This window comes from Trichomycterus rosablanca, chromosome 16 (assembly GCF_030014385.1).
Source record: "Trichomycterus rosablanca isolate fTriRos1 chromosome 16, fTriRos1.hap1, whole genome shotgun sequence".
Taxonomy (NCBI): Eukaryota; Metazoa; Chordata; class Actinopteri; order Siluriformes; family Trichomycteridae; genus Trichomycterus; species Trichomycterus rosablanca.
The window spans coordinates 1,878,599-1,905,479 of NC_086003.1; the positions used below are offsets into that span (position 1 = coordinate 1,878,599).

General features: G+C 43.1%; 1 protein-coding gene across 2 annotated transcripts in view; it reads left to right on the plus strand.

The window, feature by feature from the left end:
* The first annotated feature begins 500 nt into the window (after nt 1-500).
* Nucleotides 501-26,881, plus strand: part of sema4d (sema domain, immunoglobulin domain (Ig), transmembrane domain (TM) and short cytoplasmic domain, (semaphorin) 4D) — a 35,748-nt gene continuing 9,367 nt past the window's right edge. For both annotated transcript variants that reach the window (XM_063011211.1, XM_063011212.1), the window contains exons 1-13: nt 501-563; nt 13,140-13,273; nt 18,240-18,385; nt 19,116-19,178; nt 20,278-20,376; nt 22,116-22,209; nt 22,322-22,438; nt 22,542-22,693; nt 23,649-23,824; nt 24,044-24,200; nt 25,739-25,961; nt 26,073-26,188; nt 26,632-26,807. In XM_063011211.1, coding sequence (XP_062867281.1) covers nt 13,177-13,273; nt 18,240-18,385; nt 19,116-19,178; nt 20,278-20,376; nt 22,116-22,209; nt 22,322-22,438; nt 22,542-22,693; nt 23,649-23,824; nt 24,044-24,200; nt 25,739-25,961; nt 26,073-26,188; nt 26,632-26,807 — 1,616 coding nt within the window. In that variant the 5' untranslated portion in view covers nt 501-563; nt 13,140-13,176. The remainder of the gene's footprint in view (nt 564-13,139; nt 13,274-18,239; nt 18,386-19,115; nt 19,179-20,277; nt 20,377-22,115; nt 22,210-22,321; nt 22,439-22,541; nt 22,694-23,648; nt 23,825-24,043; nt 24,201-25,738; nt 25,962-26,072; nt 26,189-26,631; nt 26,808-26,881) is intronic.

Consider the following 26,881-nt stretch of genomic DNA (forward strand, 5'->3'; position numbering starts at 1 on the left):
AATGTCCTTCAGCATAAATGAAGTTTGATTTTATCTTATAAAATGTATATAACCAACATTATTTGCATAAATTAACTAAAGTTGGATTAGACAAACACATCGGTGAGCGAAATATGAAACTTTTTGCTGCAAATAAAAGAATTAAATATGATACCAGAATGTAGTAAAGGGTTTCTGCATCTACAGCCCATGACATCATTAAACCAGCCGTGGTTCCTCTGTTTAAAACACACCTCCGTTCCTGAATAGATCCCCGAGGTGGGAACACGGTTATTGTGTGGTAGAAGTCGGTGATTGGTCAGTACGCATGTCCTGAGGCTGTGGGTGTGGATGTTGTTTCTGCACGTCTCTGTCATGCTATTGTAATGTCATGATGTCTGGCTCACAGCTCCTGTCTGCTGCTCTCGTTCCCGTCTTCTGCTCTGTCCATCAGACTGGTACGACGGTCCACCATGATAACGCTGCTCTTTTATCACCTCTCTCTTCATCTAGCTGGAGGATTTTATAATTCTCCCTGAAGGACGGAGACGCTCATCTAACCCAGCATCGTGGAAGAGTTGCAGGTCAGAAGATGATCTTTTTTTGGGGTGTTCCCGTGTGGTGGTGGTGGTGGTGGTGGTGGTGGTGGTGGTGGTGGTGGTAACTCTGCATGCTTGTTCACGCTCACCGTCCTGCTAATGATCATATCAGTGCTGAGTTTATCAGCTTGTGCTGCATTTTGCTGCTTGACTTTGTTATGATTTTGTTTTTTATGTTTTAACCTCAGCGCTTGCTTGTTTTCTGTTTGGTTTACGCTCAGTTCTGTTGGTGCTAGTTTTAATATTTTTTGTTGCCTGGCTGTGTTTTAATTCCCTTCCATGATGATCTTTGTATTGGTACCCTTCTGATTTTCTGACCTGGCTTGGTGTCCACTCGTTCTTCTTGGTCATCTATCTTCCCCTTTTTCAATCTTCTGTTTTTAAACCCCCCCCCCCCCCCCCCAATTTACTCCCTATTCATCCAGTTTTCCTCCCAGTTTATCATATCCAGTAACCCTATTGTATTTCGCTTCTACTGCTGTACTGCTGTAGACCTCAACTCCTGACCTACACCAATTTCCATTATCTCCCGTCTGATTGTGGCGATGCCATCGATCAGCCAGTAGAGGTCGTAATTGCAGCAGTTAGGATGAATCCGCTCACTCCGTCTGGCGCTCCCTCTTTCTGACAAGCCAATCATTGTGTGTATATATAGGCGCACAGTCGGTCGTCAGACAATTTGAGATTCGAACTTGCAAGCTCTTCTTCTTCTTCTTCTCATGCTGCCTCCTTGTGCTCGTTATCCTTCCTCACCCTTGTCCATCAAACCCCTTCATGTAGAAGTGCTTTCTCCTCTCATCCTCCTCTTTCACCAGCTTTATGGTTACCAGCTAACCCATCACATCTATAACATCATGTCCTTTGTACACATATACACACGTCCTTTTTATAGATGTGCAGCTAGCGAACCACATCCGTACAGGTTTTTTTTTTCCTGCTCTCACATTTGACTCCCCCTTTTGTAAGGTAGCCACCAATCTAGAATCTAAAACGCTTCCTCCAGTACAAATGTTGCCACACTTGGAGAACATTGCTTCCCAGGAATGATGTTGAGTGGGTAGAGCTTTGGGCAAATCCAGGATCTGCTAGGCACCCACTGTTGGGCCCTTGAGCAAGGCCCTTAACCCTCTCTGCTCCATACAGTGGCTGATCTGAAAAGCTCTGACCCTCAGCTTCCAAACACGTGTACACAAATATACGTATATATGATAAATAAAGAATAAATAAAGGGCTTTTGAATGTTGGTCCCAGACAAGCTCTGGTTTAATGCCCTGCTCAAGGCAGTAAATGGACTAGTAATCAGATGGTTGCTGGTTCAAGCCCCACCGCTGCTGAATTTTATTACTAACATATAAATCTTTTAATGGTCTGGCCCTGGTTTACTAATCAGAACTTCCCTACTTACTTCCCCATTCCCCTGTGTGAACACTTACTGGTCTCTCGTCTGCTCCAAAATTCAGATTAGTTGGTGGTAGATCATTTAGTGTCATGTGTATAAGAAAGGTGCGTTATAAGTAAAACTATTTATTATTATTACTATTATTATTATTAAGTTGCCCCTGTTGGACCCCTGAGCAAGACCTTTAATAGCTCTAATTGTATTTAGTCATAATTGTAAGTCGCTTTGGATAAAAGCGTCGGTCGGATGCTGTAAATGTAAATGAGTTTGTGTAAACGACACTTATTTACCACAAGTTTATCAGAATCATCAGCACTTTATATGTAGGCAGAAGTTAAACCTGATCTGAGGAAGTGTTTAAGTTCTGCATTCATGAAACACAATAAAGGTAAAGGTTAAAAGGCTAAACGGATCACTTTCATTCCTCTTAGCTCACTTCTCTGACTGCTGCGCTTTAAAAAAGCCGCTCGTGCCACCCTTGGGCACGAAGAATCGAGGGATCGGTTTAATAAAGCGCTCGCTCAATTAGTGTCATTCTCTCCAGCTTAATGTGGGTGTGATTGGTATCTCGAACGGAGCAGCCAGTAGTGCTAGAGGATGCTGGGAGGATTCCCAGCAGTGCTGTTTAGGCTTTTTGTCCACGAGCACCTTAAATCATTGTGTGAAATCGGCGCAGCGAGCTGTTAAACAGGCGACGGATGGGAGACCGAAGCTCAGCGTTACTGTGAGGCTGAAGCAGGAAACGAGCTGATTTTTCTCAGGGACGACTGCTGCGTTTACGACGCGTCTTTATTTCGACCTGCAGAGTTTTATAGAGCGAAAAGCGAGTGATTAAACACGGATGTTTTCACCCCAACTTCCTGTCCAACCCATTCAGCCCTTCCTAAACATCAAGCTGACTTTGTCAGAAGGGTTTAATGCTTAAATCTGCTTATTGAGAAGGACGTGGAAGGTGCTTGTCTTCATTTATGCGTACAGAAAGCTCTTATTGAATAGGTTTAGCAGTATAGATGATGTAAAGAAACTCAATCAGTTGAGAAAGTGTTTGCACCATAAGGTGTGCCTGGTGCTGTATGACCTTGCAGTACAATTACTGCATAAAAAACATGCTAAATTTCTCCAGCTGTTGGTTATTATAGAAATAAAGGCTATAAACAAGCATCATGATCCGGTCTTCCCTTATTCAGATACAGCCAATTCTGACCATAGTGCCCCATAATTAGGCCAGTGGCATTAGAGCATCGTGCCAACCGATCGCCCCGTCAGAGCCCTTTTATGTATTTTATTTATGCACGTCTATCTATTTCCCTGACTGCTCCCATTAGGGGTCGCCGGCGGATCGTGATCCGCATTATCGATTTGGCACAGTTTTTACGCCGGATGCCCTTCCTGATACAACCCTCCCTGTTTATCCGGGCTTGGGACCGGCACTACAATGCACTAGGTACCTATAGGACAATTCAGTGTCTCCAATTAGCCTGGCTGCATGTTTTTGGACTGTGGGAGGAAACCGGAGAAAACCCACACGGACACGGGGAGAACATGCAAACTCGCCCCACCTGGGGATCGAACCCAGGACCTTCTTGCTGTGAGGCGACAGTGCTACCCACCTAGCTACCGACTTTATTTATGCACATGATTCCTTTTAAATGTCGCCTCACAGCAAGAAGGTGGAGCGGTCCAGATCCTTTCTGTGTGGAGTTTGCATGTTCTCCCCATGTCTGCGTGTTTGATATTACAAGATGTGAACTGATGAATCTTGTGTAACCAGTAACCACCTGTCCTGTCATGAATGTAACCAAAGTGTAAAACATAACGTTAAAATCCTAATAAAATAAAATGATGTGCAGTAGCCGACTGCTTCATCTCTGTGCAGGCGCCATTAACCAGCCAGCAGAGATCATAATTACAGCAGTTATGAGGCCCTTGGTACAAGCCAGTTATTGTCTGTATAGGCGCCCAGCCGGCTGATAACAAGCTGAGATTTGAACTCGTCCCTGCGCCCATGCACTTCATTTCTAATAAACCTTCATTCAGGACAGGATGTTTCATTATTCTTCTCGTCTCTGCATGTGTGTGAATTAAAGAGACCCCGGTATCTTACTCGGTCTGCGTTACAGCCGTGCCGTGAGCAGGAAAGCTGTTATAACCAGTGCCTGCTGTGGTCCACTTTATATAGTGAACTGGAAACTAAAGCTCCTCAGGTTCCTCACACCACACAGGCGGGTCGTGATTACTGGCACTCCCTAAAAGTGATCTGGCCCTGCCAAGGTTAAACCTGATCTGTCTTTGGAGTACACACACACACACACACACACACACACACACACACACACGCACACACGCACACGCACAAAGGACACCTGTGGTAGGACATCACAGCTCAGGCCTGTGATTTTTGCTTCTGATATTTACCAGCTCCCTGGAGTGCAGGGCAACACACACACACACACACACACACACAAGCATTTCAGAGAAGATGCACGTGAAGATTCAGATCGAAAAAGACCAGAATGTTAAAAATGCGAAAGATTTTCCATGTCCTAATATTAAATGCAACATATTTATGTGCAAAACCTGAGACATACCAGCAGTCGTCATTACGTCCTGTGTAACTATCGTCATTACGTGATCCGTGTCCCCGTGTTATCATCTACGACACTTAGATTCCTTGTGCGAGACGATCTGTATCCACACTGATGCTACACGGTGTACTGTACATAGTTTTGTAACCCTGAGGCAGCACTGTCGCCTCACAGCAAGAAGATCCTGGTTACGATGGGTTTCGATAATAAACTGTAGCATCCAGCATTACATTAACCATACATATGGTCCCATACGAATCTCAGCTGTGCTGTCGGCTGGCCGGACGTCTACACAGACACGAGATGGCTGTCCTTAGATGGACTGGCACTCTTACTTTGTGGCCAGTGTTTTCTGCTAAAACTGGACCCATCACCAGTCTGACCAGGATGAAGCGAAAATAAAATGACTTCCTATAGAGCAGGCATGTCCAAACTCCGGCCCGAGGGCCAATCACGGCTTGAGGTCGGATTTTATACGGCCCGCGTCTTCGGTTTACATTTAAAGATCTGTATTGTGCAAAAACTTCCGGCAATGTCATTTTTCATGTTTTGTTATCATTCTTAGTAAGTCAGATTTTGGTCACACCAGAGACAGTGAGGCTGGAAAAGCGACCTGTCATCCTTCTAGTGGTTTCGTACTCGCATTCCAAAAGTATCGTAGTTCATTATAATCCTCAGTATCTGCAGGTTGGGAAACTCCGACTCCGACTTTTGCTCAGTAACACGGCCAGCCACGACACGTGACACGTTAACATTTGGACACCTGTCCTCCTCCTCTCGATGGTAAGTAGATGCAGAATTCCGTTCGCCAGCCTCGGCGCTCTGGGTCCTGAATTCACGTCTCGGGTTTCTCATAGTGAACGTTACTTGGTCGTCGCGTGACGTTCTGCTCGACACCTGTCGGGTAACGATGCACGCGCTGTAAAGTATGTCTGTTCAGATTGTGGGGAAGACGGCGTGTCTAAATGTGTCAGTTTCAGCCTGCGGTTGGCATTAGGAGGGGACGGGTCAAAGCCGTGCACTGGTGCGCTAGTGTAATATCCCACTGCGCCATCTGGGCGCCCAACATGTGGATGATTTTTTATTATTTCTGGCTTATTGCGTTCCTACTCATATTAATGACATGCACCCAATATCCTTTCCTCCATAATCTAAATGTTTTTATGCATTTAAATCTGGTCTCGATTGTTTGTTTATTTTGTTTATTAGGATTATAACGTCATGTTTTACTCTTTGGTTACATTCATGACAGGAACGGTAGTTACTCATTACACAAGATTCATCAGTTCACAAGGTTATATCGAACACAGTCGTGGACAATTTTGTATCTTCAATTCACCTCACTTGCACGTCTTCGGACTGTGGGAGGAAACCGGAGGGAAACCCACACAGGCACAGGGAGAACATGCCAACTCCACACAGAAAGGACCCGGACCGCCCCACCTGGAGATCAAACCCAGGACCTTCTTGCTGTGAGGCGACGGTGCTACCCACTGAGCCACCGTGCCGCCCCTCACTTGATTGTCAGTCATGATTGACAGTCATGCTGGAACAGGAAAAGGCCCTCCCTAAACTGTTGCTGCAAAGCTGGACGCATTAAATTCCCTTTATTACACATGAATTCCATAACTAGAAGAGGTGTCCCAGCTCCTATTTGAATAGACACGCCCATTCCTGCTTTATCTTTAATGTATTTATGATCTAACGTAGGCGCTCTTACCACGTTTACCCCCGTGTTTGATTCAATTAGGAAACCAAATGAAGTAATAGAATTGAAATAGAGTTTAATGAGGGCTCAGCTCTGTGCGCGCTCATGTGCTTTGGTCATCTCGGTGACGTTCGGACCAGAACGGATCTTTACTTCGGTACGAGCTTTTTTGTAGGCGTAGAAGCTTATAATTACATTTTACTGTGCTGGAGGTAAAAGTGTGTGTGTGTGTGTGTGTGTGTGTGTGTGTGTGTGTGTGTGTGTGTGTGTGTGTGTGTGTGTGTGTGTGTGTGTGTGTGTGTGTGTGTGTGTGTGTGTGTGTGTGTGTGTGTGTGTGTGTGTGTGTGTGTGTGTGTGTGTGTGTGTGTGTGTGTGTGTGTGTGTGTGTGTGTGTGAGCGTGACGGGGCCCCCTCTCGAACCCACTTCACTTCCCCACCTCCATGGTTCCACCGCGCCCGTGCGAGGGCTGAAGGGAGCGCGGTGTTCGGGGCTCTAAATTTAGGCTTTTACTGTAGCTGGTTCTGTGTTTGGCTTTGGTGTGGTCACTCCGGGCCTGACCCAGCTCAGCACCCTCGCTCTCTTCCGTAATTACACAGCAGCGGGTCTATTTTGTGACTTTGCGAAGGCCCGGTGTTGCCAAGTGCTTCTAAATTACCCTTTATACTTGCAGCATGCAGCCATGCGGTGCTGATTTATTTACAGGAGATGAGCGAAACGTTTATGCACTTTATGCTCCTATGTTGGACTTTTAAGTTGCCTTATGTTGCTTTGAAGTCTAATATATCAAAGTGCTGATTGTACAAGCTTCCCGTGCTTTCTATTATTCGGTCCTGAATCTAACAGTACCTTTGAAGCTCTGTGTTTGAGCTCTGTGTGTGTTCTATTCACCCTATAGGTCAGGCTATTTTTATGTGCCGTTTCTTGTATTTTGTCTACAGTTCGTTTGATTCTTTATTTATTTACTACAGGCACGAGGCAGCGAATTAGGATGCCTGCTGACCCCAATTCCTAAACTGGAAATCCGATTAGCGCCGCCAGTCCAGTCTCAGGTGAAGTGAAAATTCAGGTCAGAGGGAACATACAGAACAATGAACAATTAGCCACTGTGGTTCGAATTCTAAGCCGCCGGGGTTCTTCGTTTGTGGTTTGTTTGGTAACCCGTTGCAATAGGAACAGCCTGAGGTTGAAATCCGGGCGGAGGTGGCAGATTCGGACCCTGTGGGACGGCCGATGAGCAACAAGTGCAGATCAGTCGACGCTTATACCTGTTTATACCTTCTCGAGCGTTTTCAGCTGGCTCTGCCTCCGTTGTGCTGCTTGTACTGACGTGACTCTGTGATTTCGTCAGTAGAGTATCGGATCTACATTTAAATACCTTGCATTATTTCTAACCACCAGATACCCGTCTGTCATTCTACCCCGTCCCCCGCGGGATCGGAACGGTGTCGCTTCACGGGTTGACGCCAGGCTATCGGACACCACGAAGCCTGACGTATGCCTACCAACCTCTCTAATCATGCTGTAATCTGGTTTTTTGGCCGAAGGGAAAGTAATGCACCCTGTACCGGGTGTCTATCCAGTGCAGAGTATCACATTTCCCATTCGCTTACTCATCCACACCTAAGGGCGACGTAGGATAGCTGATCCAGCTACTACCTAGAGCTGCAGTCGCTATATAAGTTTCATATACGATCAGTGGGAACCCTGAGCTGCAACGAGACGCTCCCACCTAGGGGTGATAGAAGACAATGACACCCGAATTGTGTTCCTTATGTCCAGTCTACTCCCTAATTTTGTAAAGCAGGATTTTCTGCAGTGATGGCAACCTTCTGTCTTCTGTCAAAGATAGGATGTTGGGAATAGAGCAGTTTTTATTGCTTTTGTAGAGATCTCTAATTATTTATTTTTTCTGTGCAACTGCTGTTAAATTTTTTATCCATCAAGTCATTTATTTATGTCCAAGGCAAGCATGTTCCCTAAGCTCCCAGTAACAAGGCAGTGCTGTAGGAGATGAGTACATCAGAGCATCCTTGTGGAAAGAAAGCGGGCACAACGGGCACAGCTGAAAAGCTGAAAGCCTCTCTGGCAGGAAGAGATTTCGGGCCGAGGCCGAGTGGCACCATATTGATGCCCGATCACTGTGCCATCTGAACTAGTGCTTGGGAAGGGGAGGATAATCGAGAGGCAGCGATTGTGTGAAAGCTTTTGGCAGGAGCTGAATGTCGAGTGGTCACATGGCTGCCCGGCTGGTGTGGTGCCAGTGCCTGTGACCCATTTGCATTCGTATTAGACGGAGATTTTCCTCCTCGCTCGCTCCGTGTTGCTACGTTGGTGCTTTAGCTCGATGCCTTCCTTTAAACATGGTGGACTCATGTGCATGAGCGTTTTATGAAGGAAGGAGAAAATATTTCCACTTGGGATGAGTTCAAAATCTTCTCAAATCCTTAGTAAGGTGTTTGGCCACCACAGAACAGAACAGCTGCCACTCTGATTTAAAAATTCACTATAAATTTAATAAACTAGTAGATCTTTACTCTCACAAAAGCTCTTTCTGCAGTTTGATCATGGTGATGGAGTCCATAGCTCGTGTCATTTTCATACTCAAACCATTCAGTGTATCTCCTCCTCTGCTGCAGAAGCCAACCCTGGTTGCCCACCGCTTCTTAGAGTCAGGTGTACACAGGGATCAGTATAGTGTAGAGTCATGAGAAATCCTTTTGTCCCTCCCACCCGGCAGACGTTAGCCAATCGTGTCTGCGTTCGGGTGCCTGAACATTTCCTACAACTAAAGTAGACCCAAATTCTGCCAGTGACAGGGGGTCAAGCATTCAGACCTGTACCGTTCTCTTTATGTACAGTAAAGTAAACCGTAGCCAACCATCATTTTCATTCACGTCTCGTTACACAACTGTCTTCCTCCCCCATTATATAGGGTTTTTTCTGTCTTTCTTTGTCTGTCTCTTTCTGTCTGTCTTTCTTTCTGTCTGTCTTTCTTTCTTTCTGTCTTTCTTTTTTCTGTCTTTCTGTCTCTATTTCTGTCTGTCTTTCTTTCTTTCTGTCTGTCTTTCTTTCTTTCTTTCTGTCTTTCTTTTTTCTGTCTTTCTGTCTCTATTTCTCTGTCTTTCTGTCTGTCTTTCTTTCTTACTTTCTTTTTGTCTGTCTGTCTTTCTTTCTGTCTTTGTCTGTCTTTCCTTCTATCTGTCTTTCTCTCTTTCTGTCTTTCTTTCTTTCTTTCTTTCTTTTTTCTGACTGTCTGTCTTTCTTTCTCTCTTACTTTCTTTCTGTCTTTGTCTGTCTTTCCTTCTATCTGTCTTTCTCTCTTTCTTTCACTCTGTCTTTCTTTCTTTCTTTCTTTCTTACTTTCTTTCTGTCTTTCTTTTTTCTGTCTGTCTGTCTTTCTTTCTTACTTTCTTTTTGTCTGTCTGTCTTTCTTTCTGTCTTTGTCTGTCTTTCCTTCTATCTGTCTTTCTCTCTTTCTGTCTGTCTTTCTTTCTCTTCCTCTGTCTTTCTTTCTTTCTTTCTTTCTTTTTTCTGACTTTCTGTCTGTCTTTCTTTCTCTCTTACTTTCTTTCTGTCTTTCTTTCTTTCTTTCTTTCTGTCTGTTTGTCTTTTTTATGTCTTTCTTTCTCTCTCTCTTTCTTTCTGTCTTTCTTTCTTTCTCTCTTTCTGTCTGTCTTTCTTTCTTTCTTTCTCTCTTTCTGTCTGTTTGTCTTTCTTTCTCTCCCTCTTTGTCTTTCTTTCTTTCTTTCTGTCTGTTTGTCTTTTTTATGTCTTTCTTTCTCTCTCTCTCTTTCTTTCTGTCTTTCTTTGTGTCTGTCTGTCTGACTTTTTCTTAATCAGCGTTTCTCTGTCTGGTCTCAGGTGTAGGTGTGTGTATGTATTGATGGAGGGGTTCTGCTCCACCTACCCAAAGCTTTATACTGTGGTTTGATGTAGTTGCATAACTACTGTGCTCCAGACCTATTACAGCTTTTGTGCTGAACCTGTCTGGCTGTTGCTTCAGGTTATGTATTTCCTTCACTCCCCGTGTAAAGTGTGAAAGGCTTCAGCGATTAACTTGATGTGCGATGTTTATCGCCAGGAAATTTGATTCCTCTGGCATTCGTACGTAAACCCGGCGGCTCCTCCAGCTTTCTATAGAGCTGCTGAAATCTTTTCAACTCACCGAAAGCCTGAAAACCGGCTCGACCAGATCCTGATGCCGCCGCTCCCCCTCCGGATGGGGTTCAGCGCTCGGACAGCACGCCGACGTGATACGCCTGCTGCGTGTCGGCGGCTTTGTCGTCAAAAAAAATCAAAGCAAGTGGTTTAACTTTGTGTCCTTCCAGTAGATGTATTGCTCAGGTCTGTCTCTCTGTACAACGCTCCGAGGGCTCTGTAGAACGTTCCTGTGTCTACAATGAAACTTGGGAAGTCATGTTCTCACATTTCAGATAGAAACCAGCGCTGTAGAACCGCCAGTGCTTAAACCTGCCGTATATCCTCAATCAAACATGTAATAACTAAATGTCCTGAATACTTACAGCAATAACAATCTACAGCAATTCCTAAGACTGTGAGGAAAATCTTTAATCAAATCTTTAATGTAAACAGTCCAAGTTTTTGGAAAAGATTGGTCTGAAAGAGCGCATCTAAAGAACATCACTTACCAAGGACTTTAAACTGAAATGTGAGAATCACCCACCTTTCCAGCCATAAATATAACCACGGTGTAAACACTGTGTAAAACATCTAAATGAAGAAATAAAGAAATATACTGACAGTGCTGACTGCTGATTTGTGTCCTGAGCGCAGTCATTGGTTAAGACAAATGTAGATATTTGAATAGATGGCGCCCAGCTGACCGGTGGCAACGCCAAGTTTTGAACCGAGGAGTTCTGAACCGAGGAGTTCAGAATCTCTGCGCTGGTGTGCTAGCCAAATATTTTTTGTTTCATTTCGTTTTCGGGTGAAATGTCAGTTCTGTTAAGCAGCCACTGTTGGGCCCTTGAGCAAGGCCCCTAACCAGACACCTCACAACCCTGGTTCAACCAACCAGGGTTGAAGACTCCGCCCACTTTTCGGTCCGGTCTTTTCCCACCTGGCAGACTTAATAGCCAATTTTGTCTGCTGCTCGATGCACTGCCAATTCTGCCCACTAGTGGGCGCCCAGTGAGGTTGTGTTTTTAATGTTTACGGGGGCCATAGTTTAGCTTTCTGACTGATTTGCACAGACGAGGCCGATTATTTCCGATCTCCAAATGTGTAATCTTTTTGTCCCATTTAAATGAATTTTAAAGATGTTTAATTGTATTTAGGACGGATGTGATCGACTCACGATGATAATTTGCTTCTGTCTGAAGTGTCGTAAAGGTAAAACATTATAAATTAAGGAGCATTAGTTTGGTTCTCTGTTATATCTAAACTTTATAACGATCACCTTAGGGAGAAGTTTAATTAGGTGATTAATTCTGTGTTTGTATTACAAGTGCTGAATCAGCGGCTTCATTTTAGTGGGTTTGAACCGCTGCCAGTGTGATTTCTGTGGAGCGATGTGCCAGCATGACGTGATTTAGTTTTGTTTAGTTTAGTTTCTATGTGTCATTAATCAGCCTGACTTGAGTCTGAACTTGAATCATGTCTTCTGACAGTCTTACAGCTCTGCATGTCCATACACGCAGCATCTACCCTCCCGTTACCTAATCTGTTGAAGCCGGGATGCTGAGATACACTGAACTAACACGAAGCTTGTTAATAATAATAATAATAATGCAGCATTTTCACATGGTTGCAGTCGTTACGTGTCTGTGAACTAAATGTGCTGAGTAACCGGATGTGCTGGATGACGCTCACCTGTGGAAATGGGGATTTTTATCTCAGGTATCATGTTTCAGTGCTGAGCGTGTAGAATCAGGTGTAGCAGGTCTGTTCTAGTTTGGCTTTTTGCTGGATTGGGATTAGATTTGCTCTCTGGCACTCATAGGCGGCACGGTGGCTCCGTGGGTAGCACTGTCACCTCACAGCAAGAAGGAATAAGATGAAAGAATTTCCGTGTGGAGTTTGCATGTTCTCCGCGTGTCTGTGTGGCTTTCCTCCGGTAGCTCCGGTTTCCTCAGTCCAAAGACGTGCAAGTGAGGTGAACTGGAGTTACAAAATTGTCCATGACTGTGTTTGATATTAAAAACTTGAATTTATTTTTTATGTGCTGTTCCATTAAACCTAAAATGTTGCGAGGTAAATAAAGCACTCTATGGCCTCTAGGTGAGGGCGCCTTATCCTATCCAGTGCTAATTTTGGCATCACATGGGTCCTGTCTTCTGTTTGAACTGTTTCAGCTGCTATAAGCAAAACACAGTACAGAGGAACCTCGATTTTACGGACAAAATCTGGTAAACCGAAAATTCCTGTGAGAAGCAAACCGAGTCCAGTAGTTCAGTAATCGTCCGCTAGCTGGCACACGTCTCTCTGTTCACATGAGTGATTTGATGAGGCTTTGTTTTGTTGGGAGGCTCACTTTGCACTAGAACTGAGCAGCCAAAAGAATGAATCTATGTTTTTTATTCAGAGGAAACTGTGACGTATCTGAAGCACTCTGCAGTACAGCTGGAGATCTGGTGTAAATGCCGTGTTCATGCGTTTTCCCTCTCAGTGACAAAAACGCAAGTCTGATTATCATAAAAGGAAGCACTTTGTTTTTTCTCCTCTCAGCTTCGGGTTTTCTCAGACCCAGAGGAAGTCGTATCGTGTTTATAAGCGCACGAACAAACTGTGATGCTTCCTTCTTTCAGAACAGACCGAGGTGCAGGCAGCTTCGTGCTTCGTCTCTCTGTCCTGTATCTCTCTCTCGCGCAAAAACGTAAATGTAAATAATCTGTGTTCTGTTTTACAGAGGTAACCTCACACTACCCAAGATCCCCGAGTCCAACATGGCTCTCAGTGTGTTGGGAGTGTTTTTGGGATTGCTTCTCCAGGTCTCCGCGCACGGACCCTCCAGCGTACCCAGGACCTCATGGAGACGGAAAGGTACAGGCGGGGAAGATTTATTCACGTTCTTACAACAGTTCTTTTAGTAGGATAATAATCTAAAGCTATTTTAATATGGAGATTATAGGAGAAGACTTGGTGCTGTAATTAAGTATTAAATACAGGGTTATTAAAACCTGTTATCTTCCATTCAATATGAATAGAAAGAATTGAACCCTTTCATGCATGAATTATGACAACATAAATCAAGATTTTTTTCCAAAATTGTTTAATTTTCCTTTCAGGCTAATAAAACTACTGAACAGCTTTTTTTAATTTTAAATGTTATTAATTAAGAGTTATTCATGTGTCCACTCAAGTGGACATCATGCATTTGCGTTTCACTGAGAGTGATATTTCATTAACAGCCCAATGAATAGAACAATATTTTTTTAGAAATAAATAAAGTAAAATACAAACTTTTAATGATGTACAACAAATGTTATCATGTTTTAACATGTACTGGACCGGCTATGAAAAACATGAACAGTCCTGTGCCCTATCAAAACATAGAAAAAAAATTAACTGGTTTGTATGTAAAATCTATTTACGATACAATAGCAAAGCAGCCAGGGCACAAAGGCACAAGACGCTTCAGGTAAATGTACTTGGTCTATTGCAGGCATAGAGCATCTTGGCATCTGTGGGCATTTTTTGCTTCCTTGAGCTAAGGCCAGTAGTTTCCAGGCCCAAATCTGATCTCAGTACATCTCATTATGGTACTAATGGTATAAAGAACACCTTGTGATTCTCTTCTGTATATAATCACAGAGACGCAAAATTAAAGATTTTAATTTAATACTATTAAAAATAGTGCAGTTTACAAAAGAAATCAAACTTGGTGTTTTTTTCACAAAAATAGGGATTTACAGTAAAATACATTTGGGTAGTTGAAATATCCCCAAAATGCATGATGTCCATTGTAGTGGACATGTGGTTAATTGTAATTTACTGCTTCAAAAAAATTATTATTTGAACAATACAATGATTGTATTGCTTGTTAGATGTTGCTTTTTGTGCTCAAATTTTATTTACCAGCAAAGATGCCTTTTAGTAGAAGAATTTTACAGAAATCCCTGAAGCAAATAAGAGTTTCTGACATTCCATCAGCTATTTTGGTTTACCATATGGTTTGTTGCACTTGAAATTGTTGGCCACATGGATAATGATACTGGGTTGTTTGGTAGTGTCTCCTTAAAAGGCTGTCATGCATCAATAACAGAAAAACCTACGCACATAGTAAATAATCACTTTTGAAGAGCTGTCCACTGTAGTGGCCACCATGCATGAAAGGGTTCAATGAAATAATTATGTTAATGACAATGAATGACAATTATGCAAATCACTAATTCTGAGTAAGTGTTTATTTATTTATATTTTTACCAAGGGTGTTATTACGGAGCTGGATGTGTACTGTGGTTACCGAATACTGTCTATGGCTAAAGTTTTATTTTAAAGCTTCATTATATCCCTTTAAATATCCCCTTAAATTTGTGATACATAATCAAGTGTGTTAAAATAAGTTGTTTTTGCTTGAGCTCTGGGAAAGTGAAGGATACAACAACAACAACAACAACAATAATAATAATAAAAATAGAAAAAAGCAGAACTTTTAAGCCTCTGGGGCTACAGGGTACCCATATAAGAGGGGGGCTGGTAAACCTAATGAGAACAATCAAACATAAATGTGTGGTTTTAATAAAAGCAGAACGGAATGGAAATTGATGTTATCTTTGTGACTGATGACAGTAGGAGCGCCTGAAAGCTTTGTTCATTAAGTTTATAACCACCTACTTCATATCTGATAAGAAATTCTAATCAAGTGCATGCAGACACCAAAAGCCACCAACTAATCAATCTTACACATCCACATCAGGTCTGTAACCTCATCAGCAAGCGATTATTGATTCAGAATTCTCAAGGCAAGAAACTTTTCAACTTTCTTAGGGAAGCAAATTTCAAGAGCCAAGAACTGAATGAGACCAAACTGAGGTCACTCATGGGTATAAATCATCACCGCTATCAGCTGACTGGGCAGTTGCGTAGACGGCTTCTGTAAATCAGGACTTTTGTTCTGTTCTAAATGTACATCCTTCAATTTGCACTGATGTGAGGTCAGTATTAACTTTCATAAAAGAAACCAAATCGTATGTTGAGATTGTTCAAAGAGAGTCGACTGATTGATGTATCTCGTAAAATTTCTTTAAGATCTCCAGCCAAGTGTGCAAGAGAGAGTCAGAAACCACGACTAACTGATGCAGCTTAAATCAGACTAGTATGATCAGATCAAAAAATAACTGAAAACCGAACATGGAGGTACCGAGTGGGCCTGATGTGTTCAGCCCCTGTCACACACTGGCCTAATGTGGCTCGGTCCACTTTCAGAAAGTTCCGTTAGGTGTGTTGTACGAGTAGTTGTGGTATCCTGATCTGGTTGCTAAGCTAAAGGACAGCAGCACTCTGGATCTGGCACAAAAGCACTTCAGAAAAACTGTCCCACAGACGTCACACACGCCGGGGTAAAAAATGACTTTTATTTACTAAAAAATGTTCTATTTTACATACAGCTTCCTGTCAGAAAACATCTTTTGTTAAAACCACAGCAGGTGGGGGGGAAATATACACACTTCAAAGATGTTTTCAGTTACTGATGTTCGTTCTGGGATGAAACGGCTTTTAGATACGCAGTTATGAGCAGAGAAACAAATGCACAGAATCCCAAAGAAGCTTAAACCTTCGCTGCTAAACCACATTCATTCTATATATATATATATATATATATATATATATATATATATACAGTGTATCACAAAAGTGAGTACACCCCTCACATTTCTGCAGATATTTAAGTATATCTTTTCATGGGACAACACTGACAAAATGACACTTTGACACAATGAAAAGTAGTCTGTGTGCAGCTTATATAACAGTGTAAATTTATTCTTCCCTCAAAATAACTCAATATACAGCCATTAATGTCTAAACCACCGGCAACAAAAGTGAGTACACCCCTTAGTGAAAGTTCCTGAAGTGTCCATATTTTGTGTGGCCACCATTATTTCCCAGAACTGCCTTAACTCTCCTGGGCATGGAGTTTACCAGAGCTTCACAGGTTGCCACTGGAATGCTTTTCCACTCCTCCATGACGACATCACGGAGCTGGCGGATATTCGAGACTTTGCGCTTCTCCACCTTCCGCTTGAGGATGCCCCAAAGATGTTCTATTGGGTTTAGGTCTGGAGACATGCTTGGCCAGTCCATCACCTTTACCCTCAGCCTCTTCAATAAAGCAGTGGTCGTCTTAGAGGTGTGTTTGGGGTCATTATCAGGCTGGAACACTGCCCTGCGACCCAGTTTCCGGAGGGAGGGGATCATGCTCTGCTTCAGTATTTCACAGTACATATTGGAGTTCATGTGTCCCTCAATGAAATGTAACTCCCCAACACCTGCTGCACTCATGCAGCCCCAGACCATGGCATTCCCACCACCATGCTTGGCTGTAGGCATGACACACTTATCTTTGTACTCCTCACCTGATTGCTGCCACACATGCTTGAGACCATCTGAACCAAACAAATTAATCTTGGTCTCATCAGACCATAGGACATGGTTCCAGTAATCCATGTCCTTTGTTGACATGTCTTCAGCAAACTGTTTGGGGGCTTTCTTGTGTAGAGACTTCAGAAGAGGCTTCCTTCTGGGGTGACAGCCATGCAGACCAATTTGATGTAGTGTGCGGCGTATGGTCTGAGCACTGACAGGCTGACCCCCCACCTTTTCAATCTCTGCAGCAATGCTGACAGCACTCCTGCGCCTATCTTTCAAAGACAGCAGTTGGATGTGACGCTGAGCACGTGCACTCAGCTTCTTTGGACGACCAACGCGAGGTCTGTTCTGAGTGGACCCTGCTCTTTTAAAACGCTGGATGATCTTGGCCACTGTGCTGCAGCTCAGTTTCAGGGTGTTGGCAATCTTCTTGTAGCCTTGGCCATCTTCATGTAGCGCAACAATTCGTCTTTTAAGATCCTCAGAGAGTTCTTTGCCATGAGGTGCCATGTTGGAACTTTCAGTGACCAGTATGAGAGAGTGTGAGAGCTGTACTACTAAATTGAACACACCTGCTCCCTATGCACACCTGAGACCTAGTAACACTAACAAATCACATGACATTTTGGAGGGAAAATGACAAGCAGTGCTCAATTTGGACATTTAGGGGTGTAGTCTCTTAGGGGTGTACTCACTTTTGTTGCCGGTGGTTTAGACATTAATGGCTGTATATTGAGTTATTTTGAGGGAAGAATAAATTTACACTGTTATATAAGCTGCACACAGACTACTTTTCATTGTGTCAAAGTGTCATTTTGTCAGTGTTGTCCCATGAAAAGATATACTTAAATATCTGCAGAAATGTGAGGGGTGTACTCACTTTTGTGATACACTGTATATATATATATATTATTTTTGCATTTCCCCCCAACTTTCCTCCTTATCCAATCACCTAATTGCATTACACTTTCTCTCTATTGATGACCTTTCTTGGTGTATTATGCATTTTTTTAATTATCTAAGAGCATTCAATGTTGTAAGCAAACACTAACATACAAGACGATTTATTTTACACCAGTTCAGTCTGAAAGCTTGATATCAGGATGAGCTTCTGATCTAGTGATTGTACTCTTAAAGGCTGCTTATGATTATGCAAAACTAATATTTTGCTCTATTAATAAAAAGTGGGCCAAGGAAATTCAGCTCATCACTTTAAGACCAAAGCAAATCTAGTGATCATAACCCCCTGTGCCAGCTCAAATTACAGAAAAGTTCATACCAGAACCCTGATACAGTCCTGGTGTTGTTTATGGTCCTGTTTAGATGGCGTAGTAGGTTCATACATGCACATTAGAATGATGCACCAAGCCTAAGCAACTCAAAGCAGCGAGCTGATGTTCTTCACTCTTGTCGTTTCCAGATGTGAATCTGGCCGAGTTCTCTGAGCCAGGCGTGTACAACTACTCCACGCTGCTGCTGAGCGAGGACAGGGGGGCTCTGTACGTCGGGGCCAGAGAGGCCATCTTCGAGCTCAACATCACTGATGTATCCGTCAAGTATAACCAGGTTAGTAGTCGGGTCTGCAAAGAAGGGCACGTTTAGTGTGTTATTAGAACTGCTGTTCACACGAGGCTCTTATATAGTTCTTGGCTTAAACAATATGATCAATCAATCACACATTCTGGCCAGAAGTTGGCTGATTTGGATCTTTAGCCGACCCCAAGCCTATCCTAACTTGTATTAGGTATTATTTATAAGGGTAGAGTTTTGAACATGGTTTATTTTATACACGGTGCAAGATGAGCAAGCAGGGACTTTTATTTTATACTCGTATCAGCGACAAAAATTCCCATTAAATTCAGAAGTCTATAAAAGTTTCTAAGCAATTTAAGTTTATGAGCTCATGTGGCATAATGCTAAGAGCCTGCTGGGGTTTGAATCCCGGGTTGGGCTCACAAATACATAAAATGCACGGTGTTCCATGAGCGCAGTCGTTATTAGGACACACATTCGTGCACCCTTAGTGCAGATCCCAAGCCCGGATAAATAGGAGGGTTGCATCAGGAAAGGCATTCGGCGTAAAATCTGTGCCATATAAAATATACGGACGGATGATCTCTAACCTGAGCTGCTAGAAAGAAATCATCCAGTGAAGTACTTGAATATTGTTCTTGCAGCCCACTGTAGATGAACTAATGTGCAATGCTTTCCGGAAGAAAACCAACGCTTTGAATGTTGTAGGTTTGCTGTTTTTTTTTCTTTCTGAACTAAATCCAGTTGTTCTGTGTAATTTAAGGTGCGGTGGAAAGTTCAAGAGAGCGACATGAAGAGGTGCACATTAAAGGGGAAATCTGCAGAGGTACGTTCAAAAAGGATCTGCGTCTGTGTTCATAAAGCATCTCAAATGTTCTCCTGCAAATCATCTGTTTTTATGAGTAAAATCAGTTCCAGCTGAGAAAGAGTTCACTTTAGTGCTGATGTTCTCTAGTTAGTCCTGCACGACTGTTGCATTAAACATCTGCACAGTGTGTTTTATCGTTTTATATATCAACCAAGTTATCCTGGTCATGGTGGGTCCAGTTCTAATGGGAAACACTGGGGAAAAAACAGGCTCTATATTTTAAGTTTTTAAAATGTTTGTATTTATTTATTCATGTATCTTTGGATCCACCAAGTGGTAACTATAGACTTCCCAGAAAACCGTGTACAACAGGCATATATTTAGGAATTAACTCTGGGAATGACTTTACTGTGGGGTTTTACACCCTCACCGCTTCATTCACATCTAGGTGCAGTTAAGACCAGCATCCCAATGCCTGCTGAAAAACCCGAAGACTTTTCTACATATACAGATGTACAGGGCGCAGGGTCAGCCATTGTATGGCGCCCCTGGAGCAGAGAGAATTAATGACCTTGCTCAAGGGCCCAACAGTGGCTGCATGGGATGGCTGGGATTGAAACTCTCAACCTTTCAGTTGACAGCTCAAAGCTCTACCCACTAGGCTATGAGAGAAACCTTTAAACAAGAACATGGCCTGGAAGTTCTCGAATGATCTTCACCACACTTACACGGACAAACCTTCAAATCAGATGAACTACCTTCCTGTCATGAACATGACCGATGTGTAAATATGGTGTTAAACCCATAAACAAAGAAAACAAACAATTAAGAATAATTGTTGTTAAGAATAATTGCCAGTTTACTTACTGGCATGTTTTGAAGGATGGAAAGAAACCAGAGTACCTTACAGGACAAATGCGTAGGCAGACTTACAGCAAGGCTTCTGACTCCCATTGAGTAGAAGTTGCTTGTACTTGTAGGTGTGATTGACAAGACGTCACTATCGATTTTTCCAGTCGTACAGACAGATGTTCCACCTCTGTTTGATTTATTCTGTCTGATTGTGCTTCTATATTGTGTTCAAACACCTCTGATCCATCATTACTGTGTGTCGCAGACCGACTGTCAGAACTACATTCGGGTTCTTCAAGCTTTGGATGAAGAGCATCTGTATGTGTGTGGAACCCACGCGTTTCAGCCCCTCTGTGATTACCTGGTGTGTACATGTCTACTCGATCTGTATATTTTTATTAAATCCCATCTGTATGGTCGGGTTACGGTGCTTCTGGTGCCACCCTGAAACAACGAGAGCAGGACTGGACCACACGGTGGACAGGCTTTTTAGTAGCCGGTTTACCTTCTGCATGCTTGATTGAGGTGGAAAGAACATGGAGATGAAGCCAGGTTGCTGTGGTGCCTCTTCATTATAAAACCAGTCCTAGACGATCAGGAAGGAGCAGAACCTGTATCGTCCGTGCTGCCTAGTCTCTTTTTAATAACTAATTTTAGCTAAATGCACTGAGCATATACTGTATGTAATTATGTTAATCTTGTATTCATACACTTAGAAACGTCTAGAATGTGTCATAGTAGCTACAACTTAACATGGTTTTTGGAACAAGCAGAACAGCATTCACATAGTTGTCTGGAGGTCCTGACTACCTCTAATCCCCCTAAACCCACCTGTGGTAGGTGACACACGGGTCAGAATAGACACTGGGTTCCTTCTCAGCCACTACAATTGTCATGCATGTAGACAAGGTCATCAAAAATGGGCACTTTTATGTACATGCATGGCATTTAGCGGACGCTTGTATCTTAAGCAGCATACACTGGCCTTGCTTAAGTGTCCAACAACGGCAACATGGCTGTCATGGGACTTGAACCAGCGATCTTTTGATTGCTAGTCCAGTATCCTAACTGATGTGCTTTCACTGCACAAAAATTGGAAACTTCAGTTTGAGCCAGACATTGTCACCCAACTTCATATTAGTGGAGGCTTGTATACAAAGTAAGGGTCTTGCTCAGGGGTCCAACAGAGCCATTTGGTCAGTGGTTTGGCTTCAGCCAGCGACCTTCCGATCAATAATTCAGCACCTTAACCGTTGAGCCACCAACTGCCCTCTTAGATCACATGGGCGCTTACTTTTCAGTTTCCCAGGACGACTACGCATGATGAAAATACTACAAGAAGAGCATTTACAACTGCAATGTTATGAAAATGTGCCTTTTAATTCCAGACTGAAGCGTCAATTTAGTCTGACGGGGCTGAAGCAAAGCTAAACAGAGGACAGAAAAGTTCTGTTCCTTATTTGTTTAGCGATACGGCTTGCTAATGTCGCTCTCAGGATAACAAGTGTCGGACACAAACCATCGGCATTCATGCAGGAAGTTTCCTGAGAGAGGAATCGGTTTAACCGTGAGAAACGGATCCCTGACGATTTCTCACTTTCTTATTTGAAAAGCTGCCAGCTTGTCACTTTATGTCCGTGAAAGACAGACCAGATCGACATGATTCAGACTTAATTGCCGGCAGAATTTATTGTAATGCAGATTGAGTGGATATTCGGCTAGCACACCAGCACCAAGATTCCTGAACTCCTTGGTTCAAAACTCGGCAATCTAACGGGCCTAACTGGCAGTGCCTGTAGGGAGGGATGACCGGAATGTGTGGGCGGGGTCTTCAAACGCTGTGTAAGGACCCTGGTTGGAGGATCGAGGCGCCTGTGCAGGCATGGGTGGAAAAGGGTTCCGTTAAGTGCTGCGTGCGGGGTCAAAAATATACACACATTATTAACCTGGATAGAACGTAATATTTAATATTCTTTATCTTTGTTTCTTGGCTTTTTAGTGAATTGCTTTTAGTGAGAATGATTTACTTAAGCTGGTGACTTCTCTGTGCCCACATTTTCTATTTCTCTGACCATGTTTTCCTTCTCTCCCGGCTCTTTCCAGTCTCTGAATGACTTCAGGTTGATGAGGAAGCAGGATGATGGACGAGGAAAGTGTTCGTTCGACCCTGCTCAGAGTTTTACCACCGTCATGGTCGGTAAGTGAGCGACTCTACGTGCCAGTAGTGGTTTGTTAATATTGCAGATGTAGTATTCAGGCTGTTAGGTGTTTTTAGTTCTGTATCTTTATCGTGTGTGTTTGCTGCTTAGATGGCGAGCTGTACTCCGGGACAGCGTATAACTTCCTGGGCAGCGAGCCGATCATCTCTAGGTTCTCCCGGCCTCAGAGTCTTCTGCGTACGGAGTACTCTACATCCTGGCTCAACGGTACACACGACAAACCGAACACCTACGCATTCACAGGCGCACCTATTAACCCAAACGCTGCACTGGATTTGATTACTTACGTTGTTTCTTTTTCTGTGTCCAGAACCCAGTTTCGTGTTTGCCGATGTGATTCGGGAGGGACAGAACAGTCCAGACGGAGACGACGATAAGATTTATTACTTCTTCACCGAGGTCTCTGTGGAGTACGAGTTCTTTGGCAAGCTCCTGATTCCACGTATAGCCCGTGTATGCAAGGTGAGCTCCACACACACACACACACACACACACACTTTGCTCTTGTACTTCTTTAATCGTAAATAGGATCTGTAGATTTTTGATCTTGTAATGAAAATAAATGTAGATTATAAACTTACACCCTCCAACTTTCTGTAATCTGTTTTATCTAAATAAATATATAAAATATGGGTATTATATTAGTTCTACACTACATCGATTAGGCATAACATTATGACCATCTTCCTAACATTGTGTTGGTCCCCTTTTGCTGCCAAAACAGCCCTGCAACTGTGATGCTCTGTGTATTCTGACACCTTTCTATCCGAACCAGCATGAACTTCTTCAGCAGTTTGAGCTACAGTCGCGCGTCTGTTGGATCGGACCACACGGGCCAGCCTTCGCCCGCCACGTGCACCCATGACCCTGTCGCCGGTTTACCACTGTTCCTTCCTTGGAGCACTTTTGATAGATACTGACCACTGCAGACCGGGACACACCCCACAAGAGCTGCTCTGACCCGGTTGTCTAGCCGTCACAATCTGGTCCTCGTCAAACTCGATCAGATCCTCACGCACGGTGGCTCGGTGGGTAGCACTGTCGCTTCAAAGCCAGAAGGTCCTGGGTTCGATTACCAGGTGGGGTGGAGCGCGAGTTTCCTCCAACAGTCCAAAGACGTGCAAGTGAGGTGAACTGGAGATACAAAATTGTCCATGACTGTGTTTGACATTTAAAACTTGAACTGATGAATCTTGGATAATGAGTAACTACCTTTCCTGTCATGAATGTAAATAAATAATACACTACTGTAGGGTATAGCCCTTTGCTTTTGGTACTTGCTATGTTAGAAATGTTGAATTGGTTTGTATGTATAAGATTTATTGGCTATTTTCTTTTCCTTTAAACACCGATTTTGCACATTTTGTCGCCTCGTTGCCCTCAGTTTATTCAGAACTCTCTCTCTCTCATACCTCAGGGTGATTTAGGAGGACAGAGGACCCTGCAGAAGAAGTGGACCACCTTTCTGAAGGCCAAGCTGGTGTGCTCCATGCCTGAACTTAATTTTGTCTTTAACGTGGTCCATGATGTGTTCATACTGAAAACCCCTGACTGGAGAGAAACCGTCATCTACGGAGTCTTCACCTCCCAATGGTAAATGTGTGTGTACAGGAGTGTGTGGCGGAGTGTAAATGTGTGTGAAAGTATGCATGCTAGTTGCCCACTTCCTGTTAGAATACCAGCGGTAAAACCACCACCGTTACTTGTACTGTATCTTTACTCACCAGCACGATGAGCCGAACAGGAACTCGGTTCTGCACTAACAGTTCCTGGGCTGATTCTAAAGCTCTTCTGCGTCTCTTTGTGTCTCAGGGGGAACGTGGGTCTCTCAGCAGTCTGTGCGTATAACATGACGTCAGTGGACGAGGTTTTCTCCAATGGAAAGTACATGCAGAAGGCCACAGTGGAGCAATCCCACACCAAGTGGGTTCGATACAACGGCATCACGCCCTCGCCCAGACCTGGAGCGGTGTGTATATCTATTCTTTACCATCTTTATTTAAAATCAGCACAGACAGTGATTCTATACATCCAGCGATGTGAGAAACAAGCAAATTGATCAGCTGTCCTGCTTTTATGAAATTAATATTGCCCTTATAAGCATTTTTTGTCAGATTAAGATAAGATAAGATAATCTTTTATTAGTCCCACAGTGGGGAAATTCACCAAGCCACTCAGTACAAAAAATAGACAGATAGACAGTACAGTGTATAACAATATATACATTATCAATAATAATGTAAAGATTATATGGCATATAAGCATTAGAGTATCTAGATTTTATTACCCAGGCGAGTCTACGTATGCAATTTTTATTTATTTCTTTATTTATGCATTTTCTCCTGATTGTAGCATAGTCAATTAGTCTGATGATGCTGGGGATTCCAATTGCATTCGAGGAGGGTATATTCACCTGCCCACGCCCCCTCCGACGCGTGTACAGTCCCTTCACCCCTTCTTTTTCGCCCACACCTCGGTGGACTCGCACATGAGGCTCCTTCACTGCTGCACAGGCGCCTCGGGCTGCTAAGCAGGGTCTTTGCACAGTATTTGAATTAGTCTTTTATTAGTCAGCGTTTATTAGTCCCGTCTTTTCCCACCCAGCAGACTTAATGGCCAATTTTGTCTGCTACTGGCACTTGAGCTGAGACTCAAACCGAGGGAGTTCAGAATCGCAGCGCTGGTGTGCTAGGGAAATAACCCGCTGTGCCACCCGGATGTCCCTATGTATGTTATGATCTTTAAAGGAGTTCCTTTGTATTCCTTTGTATAGTTCTCTTGTTATTGTTATGGCAGACATCTAAGAATTCATGTCTGGATTCAGGGCGAGGCTGCGTTTTTAATACACCAGTCACCACCGTGTGTGTTTGCAGTGTGCAAGTCAGTAATAAGCTAAACATATATTTATATTTACATGTATTTATGTAACTATGCTGACTAACCTGCGTTAAGCAATAGTTTTATATAAAGGCTTCATGTGTCATACAGTTGTAGATATTGTGCTTGTTTTTTTATAAATAAAGGGGGGGATTTATTTACAGTGCACTATCAATAATTTGTCAGATTTTATTATTATTTTTTAATGTACTATGTCAGTAAATATTGATTTCTATGTGATACTTTTATTATATTTCTTTCATGAATGAAGTAAATAATGTACTTGCAGTGTCAGTATGATTCAAGCCATTTCCATTTTCCATTTTAAATAAAAAAAAATACCACATTTAGAAAAAAGATGGGGAAAAATAATAGTAAACAAACAATTAAATAATACGTTTTAGATCAGTAAAAATGTGATCAAACTATTTAGGTGGAAACACACACACACACACACACACATGTAATCCAGTTCATGTAGCCAGTTATCTTGACCACTTTCCATCTGAAAGCACTGACCAAATGCGCCCCAGACCCTCTCCTTTAAGCTCTAAGACACTTCAAATTGCTCGTACGTCTTGCTTATCTGTTCTGCAGCGCATCTGATTCTGTTCTTCTCACCCTCTGTAGTGCATCAACAACCAAAACCGCTTACAGAACATCACAAACTCTCTGCTGCTGCCCGATAAGACACTACAGTTTATAAAAGACCACCCGCTCATGGCCGACCCCGTGCTGCCCATGGGCAACGGCCCTCGCCTGACCGCTAAAGACGTGAACTACACGCAGATCGTTGTGGAAAGGGTCCGTGCCCTGGACAACAACGTCTACGATGTCATTTTCACCACTACTGGTAAGTACATGTGTGTGGGGTTGTCATCAAGAGTTTTGCAGTATCATCTCAAATCAAACATTATATGTCTTAACGGGGTAAATCATCGTTTGTGCTATTCTGTGTTGCCAGATAAAGGGTTTTTGCATAAATCGGTGGTGTATGAAGGAGGTACGCACATGGTCGAAGAGATTCAGCTGCTGAAGAACCCCGAGCCAATCAAAACCCTCCTGCTGTCCAATAAAGAGGTACGAAAGTTAAACCCGCTGCCTGTCTGACTCATTTTTATTAAATATTATAATATAATAATGAGTTTGAGTATTAGAATCCATGCATACTTGTGAACTCGATCAGGACCAAACAATAAATGTGTCATAGACTATATCTATAAGGTATTTGGACACCTGACCATAAGCTGGTTGTGTGGTGTGTGACAAGATTAGCTTGTGACTTAAAAGGAAAAAAAGGGAAATAAAAGGGGGATGTAAAAGCAGAAATGACTAACACGAGCATGACTGCACTGATGGAGACATCACAGCTTACTGAGTGTATAACTCTATAATCATGTGTACTCAGCTGATAAGTAAAAGGAAAACTCCCAGCTGAGGCTTCAGACGGTTCCACCTAGAATCAAACAAAAGATGTAAACAACGTCTCGCATCACAAACCGATCCCGTACTCTTCTCCACAGGGTCGATTCCTGTATGCTGGTTCAGACTCAGGTGTGGTCCAGTCTCCTACTGCATTCTGTGACAAATACACGACCTGTGAGGACTGCGTTCTGGCTCGGGACCCGTACTGCGCCTGGGACCCGCACGGCACTTCCTGTGTTAATATTTTCCAGACGCAGGAAAACACCCAGCACCGGTCAGTGAGGCGTTTACTCACCTGCAACTTACACAGCGATTTATTCCTGCACTTGTCTGTTTAATGTTTGTTCT